The sequence below is a fragment of the Lipotes vexillifer genome, unplaced genomic scaffold (genome assembly GCF_000442215.2).
Source record: "Lipotes vexillifer unplaced genomic scaffold, Lipotes_vexillifer_v1.1 scaffold557, whole genome shotgun sequence".
NCBI lineage: Eukaryota > Metazoa > Chordata > Mammalia > Artiodactyla > Lipotidae > Lipotes > Lipotes vexillifer.
The window spans coordinates 689,373-717,095 of NW_006789913.1; the positions used below are offsets into that span (position 1 = coordinate 689,373).

At 37.5% G+C, this 27,723-nt stretch overlaps 1 protein-coding gene across 1 annotated transcript in view; it reads right to left on the minus strand.

Annotated features, from left to right (window-relative positions):
- Positions 1-27,723, minus strand: part of NUP98 (nucleoporin 98 and 96 precursor) — a 98,471-nt gene that overhangs the window by 62,884 nt on the left and 7,864 nt on the right. The window contains exons 2-11 of the mRNA XM_007463033.1: positions 21,924-22,018; positions 18,956-19,057; positions 18,672-18,848; positions 16,975-17,114; positions 15,429-15,536; positions 14,199-14,379; positions 12,405-12,568; positions 9,374-9,511; positions 7,268-7,406; positions 1,270-1,362 (exon numbers count right to left, since the gene is read on the minus strand). Of these exons, the coding sequence (XP_007463095.1) occupies positions 1,270-1,362; positions 7,268-7,406; positions 9,374-9,511; positions 12,405-12,568; positions 14,199-14,379; positions 15,429-15,536; positions 16,975-17,114; positions 18,672-18,848; positions 18,956-19,057; positions 21,924-21,999 (1,318 nt within the window). The 5' untranslated portion in view covers positions 22,000-22,018. The remainder of the gene's footprint in view (positions 1-1,269; positions 1,363-7,267; positions 7,407-9,373; positions 9,512-12,404; positions 12,569-14,198; positions 14,380-15,428; positions 15,537-16,974; positions 17,115-18,671; positions 18,849-18,955; positions 19,058-21,923; positions 22,019-27,723) is intronic.

Consider the following 27,723-nt stretch of genomic DNA (forward strand, 5'->3'; position numbering starts at 1 on the left):
CCCTACATGATCAATTGCTGCTAAGGTGGGGGTGTAAAATTCTTTATTAATTGTATTTGGCTTTTAGTTTATATGGGCAAAGCATGAATTAGGATTATATAACAGCAGTGAAAATGAGATTCATCGTCTGTGGGGTACGACTGTTCAAGGAAAACCGAATATATTCGAATAAATAAAGAGGTTGAGGTATTACATTATTGTAGAACAGAAGACAACAGCATCAGGAAAAAAGTTATAGACCACTTTATAATCTTAGACTACAGAATAAAGCATTGCTAATCATAATCTGCAAGACCCAGAAGCCAAAGAGGAGAGAATGACAACTCTGACCACATAAAAATAAAACTTGTACATTAAGATATCATCAACAAAATTAAATGATAAACAAAGACTGAGTGGAAATATCTGGTAACAGACATTAGAGCAGCATCTTATCCCAGCTTAGGTTTATGGTTCATAAGCTGTCTAGCATCAAACTACCTTGAAAAAGACCACACCAGAGTTAATTTTCCTTCTGGGATTAGAAGAGAACATGATGTCAGATGTTATATTCTGCTTAAGTTTAAGGATCACATTGTACAAAAAACTACAGCTTTTTAGTTTTTATTTCTTGCAAAATATATGTAGTAGAATTTGAGTAAGCTCAAAGGCTCAAGAAGTTTACCATACAACCTAAAAGAGTTAATATCCACAATATATAAAACGTTCTCAAAAATAAAGAAACAATGATCAACAATGATTATGAATAGAGAACTGAACGATTCAAATGTCCAGTAAACATACACAAGGGTATCCTTCACCGGTAATCAGTGAAGTGTAAATCAGAACATACCAACTTCCACTATCAGGCACACAAAGATGAAGAAGCCCAACAATATGGAAAGGGTATGAAAAAATGAGCACTTTTGTAAAATATGAGCAAAAATGCAAACTGGCATTCTTTTTGGAAGGCAAATTAAAAATTGGCAAGACTGACCAAAATTCAAAATATGTGTATCTTCTGACATAACACATTAAGTACTGAAAATCCCAGGCACACCAGGACTATCAGAGGACAAACATTTTGTACAAAAGGAACAGACAGCCTCTAAGATAAATGTGCCAGCATTTTAAAATCTGGTAAAGCATATGGGAATGTTTTCTAAATCCATTTGTGAAAATGAAAATCTAGGCCTCTTATTTCCATGTATATGATCAAACAGAGGTCTTAAGTTGCAGCAATTAGATTTAGTTGTATCACTTCCTAAATCTTATGGTACAGTTCCTTACCTGTTCCAAATCCTGCACCAAGCCCGGCTCCCAGAGTTCCAGGTCCTGGTTTACTTCCAAAAATACTATTCCCACTGGTATTTGTGCCAAACCCTAGAAGGACAAAAGAATGAGTGGACTGTACATTAACACAACTCTCAATGTCCTGTACAAGGGAATTTAAAACAAAGCAGTCTGACCCTAAGTTTTGCATCCCTTCTTTTTTGGATATTTAGAAATCCTAAATGGTAGGCTAATTTAATTTTTAAGTTTAAGTAAGTATAAACAGATCCCACAGTCTTCCTATTTACTTAATTATATTTTAGACTTGAAATATCAATTCAATATAGGATAATACCCAATATTAAAGCAAAGTGATTGTGCTTGAGCTTGGGGAACATTCCCTTCGTAATACTCAAAGCCTCCATTCTGTTTCATGTTTAATTAGTAGAAGAAAAATTAATTCCACCAAACTTTCACTAAAAAATAAGACAGTCAACAAAGACACTTCACTGAACCTAAAGGTTCTTGCTAAGAGAAGATTACCTATAAAAATCTCTACAGAAGCTTTTGTTTTGAACAGATGGACCTTGTATGAATAGTAATGTGTGGCTGATCACACATGAGGAGCTTTAATGGAGTCAGACTCAATCAGCTCATAGGAGCATTCAAGGACTCAGCTAGCTGACGTTAAAGAGGGAAGATAATCTATGAATAACCTTTCTTGAATTAAATTGTTTCATTATCGGAGATGATGGAGAGTTGAACAAACCATCCTCTTTCACTAAGACCCAACATTTAGAGAAAATCCTGTGATTTCCCTCTAAAATCCACAAGTCTCCCCACAAAGACACCTACACATCACATTACTGCTATTATTTCTCTTTTGTTCAGATGTGTGCACAGTTTCTGTACTCCTTTTGGAGCTAAATATCAACAAATGATAATGAACATATCATTAATCTCTTTTGGTAAGAGGAAAAAAACCCAATCACTGGCCAGCAAATCCTGTTTGTGGTACACCTGAAGTCTTTTAAAAAGGTATCATGGAGGTGAACAAGTTCAACATAACAGAATAAAGAAAGCGTCTTGGAATATATGTCAGTGTCACCAACTAAGATTATACTTTGTCATGCCTATATTTGAATTTATATCTGAATGAAAAATGTAAAGAACAAAAGTTAAAGAATTAAACAGTTTGAAAACGTATTTCTAATGTCATTTAAAAATCCAAGCAAGTTACCTGACTTACTTTCAATACATTTAATTCATGCATTGTCTTTTCTTCAATTCTTCTCACAGCTATGGCCACAAAAATGGAGTACTGCCCACTCAAGCACAATCAATTTTCTTTAAAGAAAAAAACCCCAAAACCAAAAAACCCAGAAAATGTACTTGGAGATGTTGTCTTTCTGAGTTAAAATTTAACCAAAAAGGATCTTCCAACCCCATAAACAGCAGAAAACAAGATACTAGTGAACTACCTCAAACCCACAGGAGGGAAGTAAGTCCCAACGTACACTGTTTATACCACACATTTCCACAGATTCTTACTGACAAAAGTTTATCAACTCTATTATTTCAAAACAACTTTAAAGTAAAATTAAGAACAATTAATTAACAGTCAATAATTTATGACAAAGGAGCCAAGAATATACAATGGAGAATGGACAGTCTCTTCAATAAATGGTGTTGGGAAAACTGGACAACCACATGTAAAAGAATAAAACTGGACCATTATCTTACAACATAAACAAGATGGATTAAAGACTTGAATATAAGATCTAAAATCATAAAACTCCTAGAAGGAAACATAGGGGTAAATGAGAAAAAAAAATTTCTATCTATATATGATGACAGATGTTACTTAGACTTATTGTGGTAATCATCTCACAATATATACAAATATTAGACCATTACATTGTATTGGGTGGGCCAAAAAGTGCCTTCAGTTTTTAAAGTAAAAATAAAAGATACATTTTTCATTTTTACCAAGAACTTTACTGAACAACATATTCACCCTTTCGTTCCACTATGTTCTGACATTTTTCAGCCAACTTCATAATTCTATCTTCCCAAAACTTTTTATCTTTTTGAGCAAAGAACTGTTCCAGGTGCCTTTTACAGTCTTCCAGGGAATTGAATTTTTTTTCCATTAATAGTATTTTGTAAAGACCGAAATAAATGGAAATCTGAAGGTACAATGTCTGGTGAATATGGCGGATGAATCAGAACTTCCCAGCCAAGCTTTAACAGTTTTTGCTCGGTCATCAAAGAAATATGTGGTCTTGCGTTATCCTGATAGAAGATGATGCATTTTCTGTTGACTAATTCTGGACGCTTTTCATCAAGTGCCGCTTTCAGTTGGTCTAACTGGGAGCAGTGCTTATTGGAATTAATTGTTTGGTTTCCCGGAAGGAGCTCATAATAGAGGATTCCCTTCCAATCCCACCATATATACAACATCACCTTCTCTGGATGAAGACCGGCCTTTGGTGTGGTTGGTGGTGGTTCATTTCACTTGCCCCACGATCTCTTCCGTTCCACACTGTCGTACAGTAGCCACTTTTCATTGCCCATCACAATTTGTTTTAAAAACGCAATGTTTTCATTACGTTTCAGTAGAGAATCACATGTGGAAATATGGTCAAGAAGGTTTCTTTCCTTTAACTTATGTGGAACTCAAACATCAAAGTGATGAACATAACCAAGCTGGTGCAAGTGATTTTCAAAGCTCGATTTCGGTATTTTGAGTATGTCGGCTATCTCCTGCGTGGTTTACCGTTTACTGTTCTCAATTATTGTTTCAATTTGATTGCTATCAACTTGAACTGGTCTACCCAACCGTGGAGCACTGCCCAGTGAGAAATCTCCAGCATGAAACTTCGCGAACCACTTTTGACACATTTATCAGTCTCAGCACCTTCTCCATACGCCGCATAAATCTTTTTGTGCATTTCAGTTGCGTTTTTACCTTTCTTAAGATAATACAGCATAATATGCCAAAAATGTTGTTTTCTTCCATCTTCAATATTAAAATGGCTACACAAAAATTCACCAATTTTGATGTTTTTCAAATGCATGCTGTCACATACAATATAACAAAACTGTTTCGAATGAAGTCAGACAACTAAGTGCTATTAGAGCCATCTTACGAAAAACGAACTTTTTGGCCCACCCAATACATCTGAAATATGTTACATGTCAATTATATCTCAAATTTTAAAAAAATGCTTAAAATATCAGATGTCTATGTACACAAAGAGCTAAACTGTCCCCTTAACCATGTAGCATGAGGAACCAATAATTTATTACCAAGGACCATCTTATCAATACATAAAAGATCTTCAACCTCTTTAAACTGTTGCTCACAAGTGTTGACATCCTGCTTGTAATTTCTCTCCTGAAATAATTCTATTCATTCACTTAATCTTAAACTAGTCCCTGTTAGGAATAATTACTAAGAAAATGAACTGATGACTCTAAAGAATGACTTAAGGATGTGGCAACATCAATTGTAGGTGAACCTTTTCACTCTGTGGATTAATCACCATCATAACGAAACACAATCCCATACTGGGTAACGTGCAACCAACAATGATATGATACTACAAATCTTTGTGTAACCTTATTCCATTTCCAGATTTGTTATATCACTTATTTCCAAATCAGAAGATCACCTCTACCCACAACACCAACGTTGATAGCTTCCCAAGACAACAGGAACATCAAAGAAAGTCTTAGTTAGATCTGGATCCCTCTGGGGTGGTAATGGAATGACAAGTTCACCCAAGAGTAAAACAAAACTTGCCACCCTGCAACCCCTACTTGTATAGGGAATCTTTCCTCTCAGGGTCCCACTTATTCATTAATAAACTTTTAGTGAGCACCTAGTCTATGCCAGGTACTAGGTCGACATTAAGGATTTAAAAAAAAAAAAAGGACAGTTCAAATTCAGCACATAAGTAGTGAGGCATATCAAATAAAGATGAGAGTTTTCATTTTCAAAACAACAGCCTACATAAACACCTTGTCAGACAGAAAATATATTTAATTCTGAACGTGAAGTATGCTATCAAAAAACATGCATTTTCTTTTCTTTTCTTTTTTTTTTTTTGCGGTACGTGGGCCTCCCACTGCTGTGGCCCCTCCTGTCGCGGAGCATAGGCTCCGGACGCGTAGGCTCAGCGGCCATGGCTCACGGGCCCAGCCGCTCTGCGGCATGTGGGATCTTCCCGGACCAGGGCACGAACTCGTGTCCCCTGCATTGGCAGGCAGACTCTCAACCACTGCGCCACCAGGGAAGCCCAGAAGATAATTTTTAAGAGGAAAAAGGTCTACAAAGTCTCTCTGGGGAAGAGGGAGTGACAGTGATTAAAAAAAAAAAAAAAGGCTGAAAAACACTGATTTAACCCTTAAGTATCTTTCCCATCTTACTTCATAGATAAGAAACAAATACACAAAATTTGATATCCATGCTAACCAAGTCTACTGCCTCAAAACCATTCTCTCATCAAGTACAGCCAAAAAGAATTACAGGTAGAATGATAATCATTACTAGGAGTGAATGAACCCAACAAAAGGGGTTATAAAACTCAAATCAAAACATTAATTTAGGAATTGGTACCTGACCAGGACCTATCTATCTCCTTCACATAGTTCATATTTCCATGAACACATATAACTTTCCAATGGATGCTTAATGTAGCCTCTTTCTCCAGTACACGATCATTAAAAAACTCACTGAAGGGCTTCCCTGGTGGCACAGCAGTTAAGAATCCGCCTGCCAATGTAGGGGACATGGGTTAGAGTCCTGGTCCAGGAAGATCCCACATGCCACGGAGCAACTAAGCCCGTGTGCCACAACTACTGAACCTGTGCTCTAGAGCCCGTGAGCCTCAACTACTGAAGCCCGCACGCCTGGAGACCATGCTCCACAACAAGAGAAGCCACCACAACAAGAAGCCCACGCACCGCAAGAAAAGAGTAGCCCCCGCTCGCCACAACTAGAGAAAGCCCATGCGCAGCAACAAAGACCCAACTCAGCCAAAAATAAATTAAATAAATAAATTTATTTTTTAAAAAAACTCACTGAAAAACTGTAACTGCTGACTTATGGCAAATGACCATATGTTTGTACTCATCTCCCACTAGATATCCAGAACCTAATGTTGCATCTGGCACATGAAATCCTTAAAACAAATATTTCAACCACTATTTCCCTTGGTAATGAAATGAACTTTTCATATATGATTTATCTCAAAATACGTTGAATTTGTTTGAAAACTTAATTAGGTAGTTATAAAAGACAGTTAAAATAATAGAAATAACGTTTCTATTAAACGAATTTAAAATTTTCCAGCATATCTCTGAAAAATAGTATAAGGTTTGTTTTTGTTATTCAATCTTACATATATTTTCCAAATTTCTTCCAATGAACATGTATTCAAAAATACACACAGCTATAGGAAAACTAATGAACAGTCCCCCAAATCAGAGAGGCTTCAACTTCCAATGAGAATCATTAAATCTCAAAAAAAACAACAAAACACAAAACAACAGAAAGTTAAAAAAAAAAGAATCATCTAATCTCATCTGTTTACTACTTCCCTGCTTGAAACCTGGCCTAACAGAATGTGTTATCTCAAGCAAATGTGTTTCACTTATTGTTTCTCAATTATTGGTGAGGTAATCCAAAGAAAATGATTCCTTATTTTGAAAAAAATCAACCTCCATTAGAGAACCAACATTCTGCACAGTACTGCTACTGCATGTGCTGAATGCCCCATTTTATCCAAAGCAGGGAGTCAAGAGAATATAAATTAGTTAAGGCAATTTACATACATCTCTTCCAGGCATCTCAACCCAAGTCCTTGAGTTTAAACCTTTCCCTCTGGAACCTCATATCAAGCCACAGCTTACCTGAGAATTTTAAAATATTCCCAATAATATGAATCAGGAGAATGTGTGGTATAGTCAGTATAACTTTAAGAGAGTCAAACCTGCTTTTTATATGTACCAAAATTGGAAGTGTTTGTATTGGTTCCTAAAGTCAGGGTTGGTTTGTTACCAAAGAGCCCGCCACTGGTTGTACCAAACGAAGGAGCACTGGTTGTGCTGGTTCCAAATGTAGTAAGCTTGTTATTGCCAAACAGGGTCTAAAAAGAGCACAACACAGGAAAATATTAAGTAGTATAAAGATACACTCCAAAACAGGAAACAGAGGTTACCTTAGGTACACTGGATTGGGTGTGTGGTAAGGGAGAGAAGATATCATAAGTTTTATAAAAAAGGTATAAAGAAGGATGAATAACTATCAGAAAAACATACTAATCTGAGCAAGGTTAACAAGACAGAATGCTCCTGGCTTGAGAAGTTAATGGTAACCCTTCATCAAACATAACATTTCAGTGAGACAAAGAAAAAACAAAACAAAACAAAACAAGGCAAATATTTTTTACCTGGTAACAGAAACATTATCATGTATTTAACGTGCCAGTAGAAGAGTTACAGTAAAAAGTTTAAATATGCTACAACATGGATGAAACTTCAAAACATTATGTAAAAGAAGTCAGTCACAAAAGATGTGACTCCATTTCTATGAAATGTCCAGAATAGGTAAATCCATAGACAGCAGGCCTGAAGTGACTTGGGGGAAATGAGAAGTGACTATTAATGGGGATGACGTTTCTTTTTAGGGTGACAAATATGTTCTAAAATTGACTATGGTGATAGCTGCACAATCTGTGAATATGCTAAAAACTGCTGAATTTTAAACTTTAAAAGGGTGAATTGCATGGCAAATGTATTATATCCCAATAAAGTTGTTAAAAAATAACTTTCTGAAGCATTAGATAATCTTCTCAATTTCTCACCTCAAATAAGAAATAATAGATTTCAATCTCCATGAAAACAACCACATGATTTGGGGACTTTTCCTTCTTTTTTTTTTTTTTAAACTGAAGTTCAAAGCTTGTTATAATGCATACATAATACAGCCATATAGTTTCTTTAAGTGGTATTTACTATTGTTTTTTAGGTCAAGTGTATTCCTATATAGTAATTTTTTACTTAAATGACTTAACAAGGGAAAAAATTCAGTTAAGCCTCCAGTGGCATGAAGACCTTCAGAATACCAACAATTTTAACAGCTTGATCACCACCAAAAATATTTAATTAACAAATACGATACCAACTTATCACCCAAAACAGAAGTTAGAAATAGGAATTTAAAATTACCTGATTTGGGGCTTCCCTGGTGGCACAATGGTTAAGAATCTGACTGCCAGTGCAGGGGACCTGGGTTTGAGCCCTGGGCCAGGAAGATCCTAACATGCCGCGAAGCAACGAAGCCCGTGCGCCACAACTACTGAGCCTGCGCTCTAGAGCCCACGAGCCACAACTACTGAAGCCTGCGTGCCACAACTACTGAAGCCTGCATGCCTAGAGCCTGTGCTCCGCAACAAGAAGCCACCACAATAAGAAGCCTGTGCACCACAACGAAGAGTAGCCCCCTCTCCTCGCAACTAGAGAAAGCCCACGCGCAACGGCGAAAGCCCAACACAGCCATAAATTTAAAAATTAAATAAATAAATAAATATTTATTTAAAAAAGAAAAAAAATACCTGATTTTAAGAACAAAAGCACCTCAACTTAAACTCAACAATTTAACCAACGGGAGTGAAATTTTACTAAAAGAAGTAAACTCCACACAAGTATTGAAACAAACAAGTTTTAAAAAGAACTTACTTTTTGAAAATAAACCTATTATAAGTTGCCTATTTTTAACTTACCAAATAGTTTCCAGTTACTATTAGTATCAAATCATACACTATAACCCAAAAAAATACTTGAAGACAGACTTTTCTTTCTTTTTCTTTTTTTTAAATTCAGCATTCTTCTTTATTTTTTTAAAATTTATTTATTTATTTTTTTGGCTGTGTTGAGTGGCTGGTAGGATCTTAGTTCCTTGATCAGGGATTGAACCCACCAGGCCCATGGCAGTGAAAGCACTGAGTATTAACCACTGGACCACCAGGGAATTCCCCAAAGACAGATTTTTCTTAGAAATTCCTTTAACAGATTTATACATATCTTCAAGTTATAGTCAACTGCAAAAACCTACCGAACCAACAGCACCAAATCCAGTACTGGTCTGCCCAAAGAGACCTGTTCCTGTTCCAAATGCTGTCCCAGTGCTGGTGTTTGTAGCTGTCCCAAAAAGACCTCCCGGCTGTGAGGCTTGGGTTACTCCAAATAAACCCTGTAAAAGGTAATCTAGATTACAAGAAAACCTACAATAGTCAGTTGTCTTTAAAAGTCTTAGATTATTAATAATAGTTGTCATTTTTTTAAGTTTATGTGACAGACATTATGCTAAATACATAGAACATTTCTTTTCTTCACAACAACCCGGAAACGCAGGGCCATTTTCCAAAAGAAAATAAGGCTCAGAGCAGTTAAAAACTTGCCCAAGATGTCACAGCCCCTAAATGGCAGGACCAGAAATTCGTATCTGTATCTAAGCCTGATGAGCAACACAGTCCTGGACAGCTATAAAGACTTTATACTAACTCTTGTGCTCTAAGAGATAACAGGGTTGCCACACTGCAAACAAAATGCCATGACAGGGTGCTTCATTTTCAGAGTTATGCCAAAAGAACGTATTAATATTGAGCTGGGGAATGGACTTTGAATCAAATAACTGAAAATAATCAGCTGAAATTAATCTGGACAAAGGCAGTAGTGTAATGTTAAGTCTTCATTTGTTTTAAACTACACAATTTCAAATAAGCAAAGTTTGTATCATCCAATGTTTAAAGATTTTTTATGCATTAGTCAACAAAAGAAAAATATTGCATTAATGGGCTATATATAGCTGAATTGAGAATTCAATGTAGTGTTTTAAACAGCTTTATTGAGATAATTCACATACCATAAAGTTTACCTATTTAAAGTGGACTATTCAGTGGGTTTTTTCTATGTTCAGTGCTATGCAACCATCCCCACTCTAAATTCAGAAAATTTTGATCACTCTAAAAAGAAACCCTGGACTCATTAGCAGTCACTCCCCATTCCTAGGCAACCAACCACTAATCTACTTTCTGTTCCCATAGATTTGTCCATTCTGAACATTTCATATGAATGGAATCATACAAAACGTGGTCTTTTGTGAATGGCTTCTTTCACTTAGCATGTTTAAAAGGTCTCTCCATGTTGTAGCATGTATCAGTACTTCATTCCATTTTAATGGCTGAATAACAGTCCACTGTATGGATATACCGCATTTGTTTATCCCTTCATCACTGATGGACATTTGGGTTGTTTCCACCTTTTAGTTATTATGATCAGTTGTATACAAGTTCTTGTGTTTTCATTTCTCTTGGGGGAAATACCAAGGTGTGCAACTGCTGGGTCATATGTTAACTCTACATTTAGCATTTTGAGGCATCGCCAAATTTTTCCAAAGTGGCTGCACTATTTTATATTCCAAACAGCAATGCATGAGGGTTCCAATTTCTCCAAATTCTTGAAAACATTCATTATCATTGTCTCTCTTTTTGTTTATAGCCTTCCTAGTGTGGATATGAAGTGATATCTCACTGTGGTTTTGAAATGCAGTTTCCCTGATGCCTACTGATATTAAGTACCTTTTCATGTGCTTATTAGTCATTTATCTTCTTTGGAAAAATGTCTATTCAAGTCTTTGGCCCATTTTTTAATGGGCTATCTTATTATTCAATTATAAGAGTTCTTAATTGTTTGGACACAAGTCCTTTGAGAGATATATGACTTGAAAATATTTTCTCCCATTTGCAGGTATTGTTTTTGCTTTCTTGATGGTATCCCCTTTGACCCACCAAAGTTTTTAACTTTGAAGAAGCCCAATTTATTTTTCCCTTTTGCTGCTTTTGCTTTTGGTGTACTATCTAACAGATCATTGCCTAACTCCTTTTCTTCTATGAGTTTTATAGTTTTAGCTCTTACATTTGATCCATTTTAAGCTTTTATAGTTACCACAATTGTATAAAGAAAAGGTCCAACCTCGTGCTTTTGCACATGGAAAACCATTATCCCAGCACTCTTTGTTGAAAGATTCTCTCTGTAGTGAACTGTTTTAGTACTCTTGTTGAAAATCAATTAACCATGAGGACTTGTTTCTGGACTCTCAATTCTAGTCCCCTGATTTTATATGCCTAGCCTTATGCCAGTATTACACTGTCTTCATCACTTCATCACTCCAGCTTTCTTTTCTTTCAAGACTGTTCTGGCTATTCTGAGTTCCCTTCTATTCCTTTTTGATGTTTTTATTATGAAAGGTTGTCAAATGTCTTTTCTCTACCTACCGAGGTGACAATATGGCTTTTGTACTTTATTCTACTTTATAGTTTATTACATTAATATGAAATTATGTTGAACCAACCTTCCTAGGATAAATCCCACTTGGTCACAGTGTATAATCCTTTTTATATGTTGTTGAATTCAGTTTGCCAGTATTTTGAAGATTTTTGCATCTACCTGTACTTTTTATTTTTTAATCAGGCAAAGTATCTCTAATTTTAAAACCAGGTATATCCCAAGGATTCTAATCAATAAATCATACCTCAAATTAACCTTTAATTTTATACTTCCCTAAAAGAGTCCCTAGAAATAAACTGCTAATGACTATAAGGACTTTCTCTTCTACTATCTGGACAGAAGTAGCAATTATCCAACATGGCTCTAAGTTTTAGTTCTCTCTTATTTATTTTAATGAACTAAACTTCTTTGCCTGACTCCACCTAAGGGAATGAGCTGAAAGAACCTTCTGAAATAGAGCCAGTAGTTTATAAATATTTTCTCCTATACTCTATAGAATGCCTGGAGTCAATGTCCTAAGGTATAGCTTCAGGACGGCCAATTCTCGCACACTAAGCAGCGATTAGTGATGAGAAAATATGCCCAGAAAGGATAAGTGACTTGTTCAGTAGCCCCTCATTAAATACGGAGTAGAGCCTGGACTAGAATCTATATCTTAATTATTCAAAGATTTTGCTCTCTTCCCTTTACTATACATACCTCCAACCCTTAAAAACTGCAGTAGAGATAGAACTTGTTAATTTGACATGATTAGAAGCCTCATTACTTAGCTCTACAAATAAGACCTGTTTCCTTACCATGGTGTTGGTGCTTGGCTGTCCTAGTGTGTTGGTATTACCAAAGGAAAAGCCAGTGGTCTGGGTGGTTATGGCCTGGGCAAATGGTTTGCTGAAGAGGCTGGTAGCCTGCTGATTCTGTTGGCCAAAAAGACCACCTGGATTTGTTCCAAATCCAGTCGTACCTTTCAGGAAAAGAAAAGGAAAAATAAATGTTGGGGGGAAATGCCAAACCTCACATTATCTAGTTACTTCAATAATCTATGTTATTGATTATATATCTAAATTACCCTACATTCATTCATTACTCAAACTGGGTAACCACTTCATTTTCCACCTTTCTTCACATAACTCCAGATTTGGTTCAGACTCTACTTTCTACAAAAATACTCTGACCCCAAGAACCTAGGCTGGGCTAAGTAATCTTCCTTTGTTACCCCATAGCTTTTTGTCTATTTTACAAGGTAACACACTACACTTACAAGTCTATGTGTGCATTTTTAACCTTGTTAGACTAAGTTTTTCTTCAGAACAGGGGCTTTCTCTTCATAGCAATATATCCAGCATAGGGTGTGACATAATAACAATACTTAATAATGGATAACTAAATCACAGAATACCAAAACTGAAAAGAATGTAAATGCCACTTAAACGTGTATTCATTTGTGTATTTGTGTATGTAACTCTATAGAAGGCTACCCCCCAAAATGTAACTTTTGCTTGTTTCTACAGAAGCAAACTGGTGGCTAAGGGGGAAAATAGAAAAGACCTTTGGATATGTACGTTTTGGTATATCATGAACTTTAAATCATATATGTATATTACTTTTGCAAAAGTAACACTTTTATCAAGTAATTTAGTAATCATCCTAGACTCCCCTCGTTCACATCCCACATAAATCAATCCATCAATAAATCCCATCGGTTCTACATTCAAACTGGCTCCAGAATCTGAAACTTTTACCATACCATAGCACCATTCTCTGCAAGCCACATCATCTCTCATGTGGATAGGGCAACAGCTTTTCTAACTGATTTGTTTCCACCCTTGCACCCATACAATCTACTCTTAATACAGCAGCCTTCAGAATGATCCTTTATTCATAATCACATGACTTATCTAAACCTTCTAAATGGCTTCCTGACTCAAATAAAAATTCAGATCTTGACAATGGCCCACAAAGGCCTATAAAATATATTCCCCTAGGGCTTCCGTGGTGGCGCAGTGGTTGAGAGTCCGCCTGCCGATGCAGGGAACATGGGTTCGTGCCCTGGTCCGGGAGGATCCCACATGCCGCGGAGCGGCTGGGCCCGTGAGCCATGGCCGCTGAGCCTGCGTGTCTGGAGCCTGTTTTTACAATGGTGTGTTAGTTTCTGCTTTATAAAAATGTAAATCAGTTATACATACATATATATATATATATATATATATATATATATGTATATATATATATTCCCCTATATCCTCCAGTATTTCCCCTTGTCCTCTCCCCTTTGGCAAAGACTCAGAATTTCTAGACTTCTAGTTTCCTCCAGCTGGAATATTCTTCCCCCAGAAATCTGTATAGCTTTATGCTTCACCTTCTTCAGATAGGTCACTGATCAAACACCACCTATCAGTGAAGCCCTTCTTAATCATCTGCACTTAATACTATATTTCTCCCCACCCCCCACAAACATACCAGGCATTTCCTATTCCTCTAGCACACCTGAATCATTTTTCTCCATAGCACTTAAGCACAAAAATGACAATTATGTTTTACTTTCAGTTGTCTGTCCCTCCTCAATATGGCCCAACATGATGTCAAGTGCTTACTAGTTCCAAAGCCTGTTTTGTTCTGACCATAGGCAAAGCCTGAATTTGTAGTGGAAGAACTGAAGAGTCCTGTTGCACTGGAGGTGGCTGGAGAAGACCCAAACAAGCCAGTCGTGGTACCTGCTCCCACCTGGTTCTGCGGGCCTTTCCGGTTGGCCTGATAATCCTCTAAACGAAGTTCCTAGAGTAAGTGAAAACATATTCCAAATTAATATGCAGCCAAAAAAATTATTTAGGAGGCTAAATAATACTTGAATTTAGTATTCAATTTCTATGTTCACATAGGAACCATGATTAAAAAAACAGAAAACTATGGAATGGTCAACTTACTATCATTACAGAAAAACATTTTCAACAGTGTATAATGGACATTAAAATCCATACCATAATTACCATAAAACTACAGGCCAAAGGACCAACCACATCTTAATTTCAATTTTCTTCTATAGACAATAATACTTTCATTTAGACAATAATCTTGTCTACTCCCACCCCAAATGTAAAGATTAGCTGATTAAAAGATGGTCAATTCTGAGGAATTCAGAAAACTCAGGAAAAGAAGAGATAAAGTTTAACAGTTTTGTCTCACAAGTAAGGGTGTTTCTGTATACTCCAAAGAAGCAAGCACAGTCTGGGATGTAAAAGAAGCAACAGCAACAACCAGAGATGAACGGTCAAAATGTACAACGAACTATCACACAACAATGATAATGAACAACCTATAACTTCGCACAACAACATGGATAAACATCACAATGTTGAAAGACAGATTTAAGAGTATGTAATATAAGATCCCATCTATGTAAAATTCAAAAATGGGCAAAACATGGGCAGTCAGGATAGTGGTTATCTTTGGAAGGGGATGATTGTGACTCTGGGGGCAGGGCCCAAAGGGGACATCAGGGATGCTGATAATGATTTACTTATTGTGTTGCACACTTATGACTTTGCATGAGTTTACTAAAAACACATGCATGTGCACACACTGCCCAGTGTAGTATGAGCAACAGCCAATCAGAATAGACTATTAGTAAAACTATACCTGTACATACAAGCTGAATATCATCCTTGCCTAAAACAACAAATAACTATAAATAATGTATTAATGAAAAAAAATAATTTGGTTAATTTTTTACATAAATCCTAAAAAATAATCAAAAACATTTTAAAAAGCTGCTTCCCAACAGAATCAAAAGGTTAGAGTGATACTCTGTAATGCATTTTACTGACCTCTAGGGACTTGCTTTCATATTCTTTCATAGCAGTAATACACTGGTGCTTGGTACTGATGTTAGTGCTAACTCCAGCTTTAACCATAGTATCTGTACCAGTTGGAGGCTGCAAAGGAAGATAAAGGCAAATCTGAAAGTCTAAAGAAAACGTTTAAGTTCAAGCTTTATAACCCTACTCTCCCAGACACAATTCTTCAACGACTGAACTCTATAACCAGTCCCCTAGGTTCTTTACTTAACGGAACAGTTTTAAGAGTGCTTGATTAAATACACTGCATTCCTGATCTCTCCCTGTATCAAGGTTATCTAAATAAGTCAATCTCAGAAATAGTTATCAAAAACCCAGGGATTAATCCCATAACCAAGCCATTCAATTATCTACTAAAATACACTTAATAATATATGCATAAGGGAAGCTTCATCCAATTTACCCAATATATACATTTAAACCTCTATTTCTGAGTTCTAATTCCTACTCTGCTCTGAAGTGTCTGCTTTGTGACTATTGTTGCATTTATGAAATATGGAAGCCTGGTTTTTCCCCCTATAAGCTTATGAGGCAAAAGGCACTAGGTAACTAAAGTTTCCTACTTGTATTGTTAGTATTCTCAATTACTGTACTTTCTAAGAGACAACACACAGTATTTTTCTCTATCATTTATATTTATTTTAAATTCAGGATTCTAAATTCAGTATTATGAATTCATCACCCTGCCTAAGAAATTCTTCATTTTCTAGAAGAATTTTAACAAGTTTTGCCAATCCCTACTTTTGCCAGAGATTTCCATTAGACTAACTGCACTGCCAGCCTATCCTAAGTATCTCCAAAACAATCACATCAAGTAGTATCTTACATCAAGTGGTATTCCATGTATTTTCATAAACAAAATCTTTAATTCTAACCCTCTATCCAACTTCTCTCAAAAAAGCTGAAGAAAACACAAAACTCATTTGCTTCATTTTGCCATTTCACCAACAAAAGTTTTATTTCTAATTGGCACACAGAAACTGATGAGTTATTACATACAGCTCCTTAAGGAGGCCCTATTTTCAATGATTTTTACAGTTTGCCCCATCATTCCTTCTTTACTTCTGTAAAGAACGGTCGACGATTCAGAGGCCAATTATGAACACAGTAAATACAAGCTCAACCTGATACTTCTTTTTTTCTGGCTGCACCACAAGGCTTGTGGAATCTCAGTTCCCTAACCAGGGATTGAACCCGGGCCACGACAGTGAAAGCCTGGAATCCTAACCACTAAGCCATCAGGGAACTGTAATCAACGACTACTGTAATCAACCTTGTGAATACAAATTTAATTGGTTTGAGCATAATTCAAATATAAATTATAATCTAGATTTATGTTTCATGACTCTTCCTGTCTACTATACAACTATTCCCAGATATTGTTCTTAACACATATTTCAGGAAGAGTGAGACTAAGCTATGCATAACTGGAAAGAGAAGAAATTTTATGATTCCTCCTACAAAAAAACATACAGGAGACAAAAATATTCCACAAAGATCGAAAGACAATACATACGTTAAACTTAATAGTAGTCCCAGTAGGAGCAGCTGTAAAACTACTTGGCCCAAAGAGGGAGCCAGATGTGCTACCAAAAGGATTAGAGGTGGTATTTGTAGTTCCAAAAAGTCCCCCGCTGCTGGTACTTGTTCCAAAATCTATAAATTAGATAGAAAAATGGGATGGTAACAGTAAGGAATTTAAGAATCCGTAAGCTATCTTGGAACTGGCCTGTGGCATTAGAGCAGCATTACTTCCAAATCCTCAGGTTTTCTATCTTTCAAATCTCCCTAGCAAGTACCTTCAAACAGATATTTCATACAGACACACACAGTTCTAGGCTCACAACTTTGAAGTGAAACAAAATCTGAATCTTTAGTCAGCTAAGTGTCTGTAAAGTCCTTGGGCATACTTAAACAACAAGTTAGAAGAAATAGTATTCTGTTTCATTAAATATTTTATCTTATTTCTCTTGGTAAGACCAGATGCTCAATGAACTTGTCTTTCTGACAATGCCTTACCACAACAGACCTGAACAAGAGTCACAGTATATTTTATTTACCTATATTATTACAAACACCCACATATAACCAAAAAGTTTAAAACAAACAAATGGTCCCATTAGGGTAACCACACATAGGTTAATATAAAATTTCACCCAGAAAAATAATTTAGAAAAATTAGTAGGCATGTTGGTCATTTATAGAAATAAATCTACTTTCCCAAATAGCTGAGTTTAAAAAAATTACATATCAGAGAATTTAATTGTTATCTAAGGAATGTATTTTTCAAAATATAAGATACTACTTCTAAAGAAATGACACATATGGTACCAGAAATAGCAGTAAGCAATACAAAGTTATTTGCCAATATTTAATATTAAGTGACATCCTAATACCAAGTTAAGAGGAATGTGATTTCTCACTGGCAGTCAAACTATTTCTTTTCTAAAAACATGTCCTAATATATAAAGTAAATAGGCATATCTCTTTTGAATCAGTATTTTAGATTGCATTTTACATTGTCATGGTTAAATATTTCAACATCCCCTCAAACAACTTTCCCTTTGTAAAATACTGAGAGCTGGCTAACTTATTCTACCATACCAGTGCTGGGAATGGCATCAACTCACAGGGCACACCTGTGCAACTAGCTGTGTTTCTGCCTCAAAGAACTGTGTGGTGAAGTACCCCTGGGCCACATTTAGACTTAAAAAGAAGCCATCAATTAAAAACACCTGCCATGGCTAAGGAATGGAGGAGTAACCATGTCACATCCAGTACTTACCATTCCTGCTTCAATCTCTTCAAACCAAAAGCACAACAAAGGCAGGAAACAACAAAGGGGAAGGTGCCCCTGCAGTATACTACAGTTAACTACACATATTTCTCCTTGAAATTCTCCCTTCTTGACACTTATGACAGTACTCTGACCTGGCTTTTCATCTTATTCTCTGGTCATTCTATATCAGGTACCTCTTCCTCTGCATATTCCTTAAATACCAGTGCCCCTCAGACTTCCATTCTTGAAGAGATGTACCCCTTCCCTTCCAGCCTATTAAACTTTTCAATACCATTTTGAGTTTTCCTCTCCCCATGTTTTTGCTATGTGGTGAGAAAAGGAGGTGGGTGAACACAGGGAAAAGGAGAAGAGAGAACACATTCAATAAGCAAATCAAATTGTTAGATGCAGAAATCCAATGATTTACTACTTACTCCCAAAGCCTGTTGGTTTATTTTGTGCAAAGGCATTGTTTTGGGATGAGAAGAGACTGGTCCCTGTGCTTGCAGTTCCAAACAAGCTGTTTGATGTTCCTGTTGATGTGCCAAACCCAAAGCCACTGCTTGTGGAGGTAGCTGGCTGGCTAAATGAATTGGTACCAAATAAGCCTCCTGGAGAGACAGAGAAGGGAAAAAAAGGGTTAAATAGACTGGAGTCACTAAGTGAAGCCCTATACCAGCTATGAATAAACCAACTGTATTCCAAATAAAGCCCCTACCTGGTTTGGTCTGTGAATTTCCAAACAGGCCTCCGGTATTGTTGCTAGAACCAAATGCAGATGTTCCAAATGCCCCTCCACTAGTAGTGCCAAAACCAGTATCTGATAAAGCAAAATCCAGGGTCAGAATAAAATCTAAACTAGGTGGCCCAATGAAAGAGGATTTTAATATTTCTTAACATTGTGCATTTGAATAGGACCACTGGTCTAATCCAAAAACTATTTTTTCAAAATTCCATCAGACTACTTATAACAGAGCTGATATTAAGCCACACTTTATTCATTGTCCTGGGTAAAGTAAGGAAACAAAGCTAAATAGCTTATAACTTTTCAATAAGTTAAAGATGTTGACAGGTTTTAAAAAAAAAAGAGTGCCAAGCTACTATGAACTACAGACAAAAATAATCAAAATTTGGGCTTCCTAGTGGCACAGTGGTTAAGAATCCGCCTGCCAATGCAGGGGACACGGGTTCGAGCCCAGTCCAGGAAGATCCCACATGCCGCCGAGCAACTAAACCCATGCGCCACAACTACTGAGCCTGCACTCTAGAGCCCGCAAGTCACAACTACGGAAGCCCATGTGCCTAGAGCCTGTGATCTGCAACAAGAGAAGCCACCGCAATGAGAAGCCTGCGTACCGCAACAAAGAGTAGCCCCTGCTCACCGCAACTAGAGAAAGCCCACGCACAGCAACGAAGACCCAACGCAGCCAACAAACAAACAAACAAAAAAAACAAAAGAAACAAAAAACTGTTAAAATTTTCTCCAGACACCGTACACTCCACAGTCTCTGGGATGAATGGTCCTTAATTAGAGGAGCACATCAGAATGACCTGGGAAGTTTTCAAAATACACATGTTCAACTTCCAATCCCAGAGAGTCTAATTCCATAGTTCTATGATGGGATATATGTATTTTGGGAACAAACCTCCAAGAGTGACTCTGAGATAAACAACAAGGTCCTACTGTATAGCACAGGGAACTATTAAAGTAGTCAATATCTTATAAAATAAACTATAATGGGAAAGAATCTGAAAAAATGTGTGTAGAACTGAATCATGCTGCTGTACACCAGAAACTAACACAACATTGTAAATCAAGTATATTTCAATAAAAAAAAATTTTTTTTTTTTAAGTGACTCTGGGGACTTCCCTGGTGGCGCAATGGTTGAGAATCCACCTGCCAATTCAGGAGACACGGGTTCGATCCCCGGTATGGGAAGATCCCACATGTTGCAGAGCAACTAAGCCCGTGTGCCACAACTACGGAGGCTGTGTGCTGCAACTACTGAAGCCCACGCGCCTAGAGCCCGTGCTCCGCAACAAGAGAAGCCACCGCACTGAGAAGCCCACACACGGCAACGAAGAGTAGCCCCCGCTCATCGCTACTAGAGAAAGCCCACACGCAGCTACAAAGACCCAACTCAGCCAAAAATAAATAAATTAATTAAAAAAAAAGTGACTCTGGACTTCCCTGGTGGTCCAGTGGTTAAGAATCCACCTGGTGGGCACTCTTGGTTAAAAATCAAGGACCTAGATATATAAAATAGTTTAAGAAAAGGTCAGGGGACACTTGTAAAAATTTTCTCTAATATTTTTGTTAGGAATGATTGAGGTTTGGTAGTTATGCTTTTTAAAAATCTTCATGAATTAAAGTTCCTGGGATTTCCATTAAAAAACTGTTCAGATGCTCCACTTAAAAAGAGAGGGATAGGGCTTCCTTGGTGGTGCAGTGGTTGAGAGTCCGCCTGCCAATGCAGGGGACACGGGTTTGTGCCCCAGTCCGGGAAGACCCCACATTCCACAGAGCGGCTAGGCCCGTGAGCCATGGCCGCTGAGCCTGCGCATCCAGAGCCTGTGCTCCGCAACAGGAGAGGCCACAACAGTGAGAGGCCCGCGTACCGTAAAAAAAAAAAGAGAGAGAGTGATAAAAACAATATCGGGAAAATGCTGATAGCTGAAGCTGGGAAATAAGTACATGAGAGTTCGTTATACCATTCCTTCTGTTTTTGTGTTTAAGTATAAATTTTTAACAAAAAGTTTAAAAGTGAGTAAGGGTTGCTATAGGCAACTAGTGCTATGTGGAATGGAAGGGGAAATGGATCTCAAGAGGGCTGGTGGGAATTAGGGACTCTGACAGTTTAACTGTTGTTTCTTATTCACAGAGCAAATCTCAGAGCAGTTATTCAGTAACTGCATTTTATTTTATTTTTTTGGCCACGCATCATGAGGGATCTTAGTTCCCCGACCAGGGATCCAACCTGGGCCCCTTGCAGTGGAAGCAGGGCATCTTAACCACTGGACTGCCAGTATGTCCCTCAATAATTGCATTTCATTTTTTTAAAGATTTATTTATTTATTTTTGCCTGTGTTGGGTCTTAGTTGCAGCACACGGGATCATCGCTGCAGCTCGTGGGCTCTTCATTGCAGCAAACGGGCTTCTCTCTAGTTGTGGCGTGCAGGTTCCAGAGCATGTGGGCTCTGCAGCTCGTGGCACACAGCCTCTCTAGTTGAGGTGTGCAAGCTCTGGCACGCGGGTTTAGCTGCCCCGTGGCATATGGGATCTTTGTTCCCTGACCAGGGATCGAACCCGCGTCCCCTGCATTGTAAGGCGGATTCTTTACCACTGGGCCACCAGGGAAGTCCCAATAATTGCATTTTAGACTTCAATATTTAAAAAAGGATTTTCTGGTCTGAAAATTAGTAACAAATTATAAATTTCTGCCAAAAGACCCAATTAATAACAATACTTTAAATACCTTCTACTGATGATCAGAAAACCATGAAAACTCAGAACTTATTTCTCTTTTTTTTAGAAAATTTTAACAAGATCATATCCTGGTCATTTTTCAAAGTTATTATAAAGACCAAAGCATAAATTAATTCCTATCTAAAACTACTGGAGTGGATTTATTCTTAATAATAGCTTAAGATTTTTCTCCCTCATTTGTTATTTTTTAAAACTTACTCTGCCCAAATGTTGAAGCTGTGCCAAAGCCACCGGTGCCACCCCCAAAGGGTGTTCCAAATGACTTATTAAACATCTTCAAAATCTTCAGAAAGCTGAAAAGAAGAAAAAAATTATCACTTTTTAAAGACCACAGAGCGCAATGGAATTTTTTTCAGAAAAATGTATCATTCTACAAATTTAGTTAGGCCTATTCAAACTATAGCATAACGTTCACTCTCATTCAATATCCTAAAACTCTATATGATAAAACAGACTTCGTAAAGTTGAGCTGAAATGAATTAGTACCATAATGTGAAGTTAAACTTCATATCCCACCAACAACCATCCCTTTAAAACAATGTTTTTCGACCTTTTTTAAAAACCTAAGCCCCCCTTTAATAAAGATTTCAGGTCTACTATACCAGATTTTGGTATGTCCCACGTAGTAAGTTATGCAGAATACCCATTAAAAATTACAAGGATATTCTCTTATCCCAACCACCTGAGAAGCTAAAATTTTTGTCAGGCTTTAGTTTCAACACTTTGCATTGTAAAGTTTTCCTCCCATTTGTTTGTATATAAAATGATGTAATATTGTTCTTCAAACTATACACACCTCCTCCTCCCATCTCTAAATCCCAGAGATTCTGGTGCCCTGACATTCTTTTTGAGATTACTTCTTAACACTACTCTCTATGGTCCCCTGCTTATCTATCTTCTACTTCTTCTGGGAATATTACAGAAAACCTTTGGTCAAAACCCCCACTGCATATGAATGAGTCCCCTCCAGTATCCAAACTATACACTCAGTCACACTTAATGAATTGGACCAAAGTTCCAACAAGTACAAAAATGAAGTTTGATTTCCCCCACCTAGATCTGAATGAAAACAAGGTAAAGGTATAGTTTACTAAAAAAGTAAACACTTTCCCCCTCTATAAATTTTCCTTAAACTTAGGACATCTGCTACCACTTACCTGCCAGCAGACAAGAAAATAATGAGTAAACTACTTTAAATATGAAAACTCAGAAAATAGTCAATCATGCTTATTTGGATTTTATAACAGGCATGATGGCTTTTTTATTATTTACACATAATGAAGTAGTTTTTTTCTTCTAGTAAAATCATACGCCTCATTCATATAATAGAATTAAACGTATCAATAACATGTTGAGGTGTGCCCCACCCACAATATTCCAGTGTCCCATTAGCACTTTGGTATTCTAACATCCAAAACATTTTGTGCAACACTGGGAAAACGGTGAAATAAGAAATGCTTTTTATAGAAAGCAACATTCTGCCCCCTGTGTTCCCCTAGAAAAAAAATTCCAGCACTTAGTTCTTTATCCTAACATCCAGGAATTTAATAACTCCTTCAATTAAACAAAGCTCACTGAAACCAGTGGTTCAAGAAGGCCACATCAGAATTAGATGGCAAGCTTTTGAAAGTACAAGCCTCTAGGCCCCATTCCAGAAGTTAGAAACCAAAATGTCCAGGATTGGGATGTAGGCATTTGCATTTTGAAAGGTTCCTCAAGTGACTCTAATGCATTCCCTTGGAATTGGAGGCTATATTTAGGTAATCATCATTTCTCTTTCAGTAATGAGATCTGCTTGAAGTTTCCTGCCTTCCCAATTTATTAGGTGTCACAAAGTGACAGACTGGACCTTTACCATATTAACTGGTGACTCTCCCTTCCAGGGGAAATATTCTTGGAAGTACTATTGTTCTGCTTTTCAACAGTTCATTCAGAATTGACAGTTATGCTAGGGGTCAGATGTCTGGACCAACTCATTTTGATTGTACTCTCTCTCACACTGCAGTCTTGGGTCACAGCCCCTACTAAATCCACTTTATCTGCTGACTAAATTTTTTGACCTGTCACCAGTAAGGTAAATACTGAGGTGTAATATTGTTATCATGCTAAATCTGCCATTTGTTTTCTTATTCGACCCCACAAATAGCAATCTATTCATGTAAATCTGACATCTTCCAAACAGCTGACATGTCAGGATTCAAAAGCCTAGTTAATAGTTTTTCTCTATGAAATCTGTCCTCATATAGAAGATTTTAGTGTTAATTAGGGTTTCAGTGGCACTAGGTTCTACAGACCAAATCCACAACTTCTAACAATCAAAATTTGATTTTAAACAGTCTTATCCTAACATAAAAACCTAGTATCACACATATATTCCACAAAGGATTTTAAGTAGTAATAAAATATCCTGAGAAACACCTCACAGTTTACAAGCCCTTATATATTATCTCAACAACCCTAAAAGGATCGTATTATGCATCACCGCCTGTATTTTACAGTTGAGGAAACAGGATCAGGTGTTCAGCAAGTTTCCCCAAGGTCAAAGAAGTGATAAGTGGTAGATCCCCAGTTTAACCTCTGACTTCCCATGGACACCTTCAATCCTAGGATGGAAGATACTAAGAAACAAGCAAGAACATGTGCCGTATATTAAGGAAATTCATCTGTTCCAGACCCAAGAACAAGGACAATACAGGGACCAAATCCAATTTAGACTCCTGGAAAAAAAGCTTCTCACTCAAGCTCAGCCTATCTTTTTGGTTCTGGCAAGGATGAGCCTGGTTTAGCCTCAAGCCTGATCACACAGGGATTTTAAGTGTTTTTTAAAAGACTATCACCATGGAAGCAAACCAAGATTTTGGAAACAGCCTCATTATTTTTATCATGATCGTTAGAAAATTAAAGAATGGCTAATACATTAAACCCTTTGCTCTTCAAACAAATCAATTTCCTGAATATGCTATGAAATGTCAGTGACTCATGAAAAATGCCCCCCCCCACCGCCCCTACCAAACAACGTACCAATTCATTCTTCAAAACCTAGTTTAAATGACATCTCTTCTATAAGCCTTCTCAAACTCCCTTCAGCAATTAGTCATTCCTTTGGGCTTCCATGGCACATTATGATTTGTTTACACATATCTATCTTGACTCTATAGTGGACCCGTGATAACACCAACTACACAGATCTCTTTGGGACTCAAGGATTTGTTGTCCCAGCTGCTGAAAAGTACTACCAAAAGATTGCCCTCAGCTGTCGGCCCTCTTCAGAACAGCGGAGAGCTGCCTCACCCAAGGTCAGATCATCTCCGGAGGATAGACCATATCCAAAAGCCAGGCACCTTTGCTCCACCTTAGGGTACTCTGAAGGGTGATCCTAGCTTCATACTCTCCATGGATTGGCTGAGGCCTTCATTAAGATACTATCACAATTCAATTTCTTCCTCAGCTCATTTCTGCTTCCTTCTCTCCCACAGGTGGTGATCCCAGGCTCACTCTCTAATAAAACTCATGCAGGATTATCTCCAAGTCAGTGGCTGCTTCCCATGGAAGTCAACCTCTCAACCTCCCCCAACGATCCCCTCAATACGTAATGAACTCCTCTAAGGTAGGAATAGTACCATTTGTTTACTATCCCAAAACCTAACAATGGGTCTGAAACATAGATGTACTCATTTTCTAAATTAATAATCATCATCATGAATGTGCCTTTAAAACACAGTCTAAATGATCAAGTTATTTTATTTTTTTAAAAAAAATATTTATTTGGCTGCACCAGGTCTTAGTTGCAGCATGCGGGATCTAACCGGATCAAACCGGGGGCCCCCTGCACTGGGAGTATGGAGTCTTAACTGCTGGACCACCAGGGAAGTCCCATGATCAAGTTAGTTTAGAAGTACCTTCTAACTTAAAATTATGCTAGATTAATTCTCACAACAAAAGGAAGCCATGAAAGGAAAGATTCTTGGTAGAATTTATCATTTAATTCAGAGGTTGCTAAAGGGAAGAGATCACAAAATGGCTGCATACAACCACCAGACACTTCTTTGGACTGTTATATATACATACACATACACACACACACACACACACACACACACACACACACACACACGGTATATTATATATATACATATGTATGTATTTTGAAATGTTTATGTACATATATATTGTCAATCTAGCTGATAACATTTAAAATAGGGATATGTCAGAAAAATGATTAAGCAGACTAGGACTATAATCACTTCATGGCAGTAAGAGTCTGGAGCTTAGTAGGAACTGTCTCTTTTCGTCATAGCCATACTCTCTAATGTGCCACAATACCCACCCAGTATCATTCATCTCCATTAGCTGCCTGGCCCCAACAGGTTTTGAGTTTGTAACTTCTGATATAATCAGAGAAAGAACCCACACATTAAGAACTCAAAGAGCATGTAATTGCCAAGAAGTAAGAAGTCAAAATTAGGCAGGAAATGGGCGAGAACTGTGAGGAAAAATTCCTGATGATTTAGAATGCGAACTAGGTCTTAAGGGATTAGAAAGAGAAGAGAGGTAAAGCGTAAGAAAGGTACACAGGTAAGAATGGGTTATTTGTGTACCTCTCCTATCTGGCCTTGTATCTCAACACCAAGCCCAGTTTCCCTCATATGATAAACATATTATAAATGTACTTAACAGTTTATTATGTAGTGATGTCATTAACATTAAATTACCCAATTAAAGGAGTGAATCAGAGCATTCTGCTAAGTATGTACCCAGAATACAGTGTATCAAGAGTAAGGCACCACCAGAACATTTGAACAAAGTTACCCTAGGAGAATTATTCCAAGTAAAAGATGTTTAATGAAAAAAAGGAAGTTGAAAAAGATACATCTGGCAGATTCTTTCTGTAAAATAGAAAAGGTAATACACTGTTATTTATGGATACATATATACATAGTAAAAGTAAAAGAGGGAGATTAGTTATTAAAATAGATGAAGGTGGTTGCCTCTGGGGAGAGGAAGGGATATGAGGCATGGGGCAGAGATTCAGAGGACCCAAACTTTTCTGTAATGTTTACTTCCTCTATTAACAATAACAAAAGATCTAGAGGATACAGATATTTGCACTAACTCTCTATTTCCATTAAAAAATCTATTCAAAAAAGAGAAAGAAGTAATCCTAGAGAGTGAAATGTGTGGAACTTCTAAATTCATTCAAGTTTAAAGGAATAGCACATATTCAAGTCTATCCTTTCAAATACATTAACCTGGCCCAAACTGAAACCCTCCTAGAGTAAATAATACTAGCTAATACTTGAGTTCCTACTGTGTCCCAAGGGCTGTTCTAAGTGCTTTTTTAAAAAAATTCTATTCACTTATTTTTGGCTGCGTCGGGTCTTAGCTGCTGCGCGCGGGCTTTCTCTAGCTGTGGCGAGCAGGGGCTACTCTTCGTTGCGGTGCGCAGGCTTCTCATTGCAGTGGCTTCTCGTTGCAGAGCACAGGCTCTAGGCACGCGGACTCAGTACTTGGGTTGCAGGCTCTAGAGTGCAGGCTCAGTAGTTGTGCGCACGGGCTTAGTTGCTCCGCGGCATGTGGGATCTTCCCGGACGAGGGTTGAACCCCTGCCCCCTGCACTGGCAGGCAGATTCTTTTTTTTTCTTTTTTAAATTAACATCTTTATTGGAGTATAACTGCTTTACAACGGTGTGTTAGTTTCTGCTGTATCACAAAGTGAATCAGCTCCCTCCCCCCCTCCCTATCCCACCCCTCTAGGTGGACACAAAGCACCAAGCTGATCTCCCTGTGCTATGCGGCTGCTTCCCACTAGCTATCTATTTTACATTTGGTAGTGTATATATGTCTCACTTGTCTCTCATTTCGTCCCAGCTTACCCTTCCCCCTCCCAGTGTCCTCAAGTTCATTCTCTACGTCTGTGTCTTTATTCTGTCCTGCCCCTAGGTTCTGAGAACCACTTTTTTTTTCAGATTCCATATATATGTGTTAGCATATGGTATTT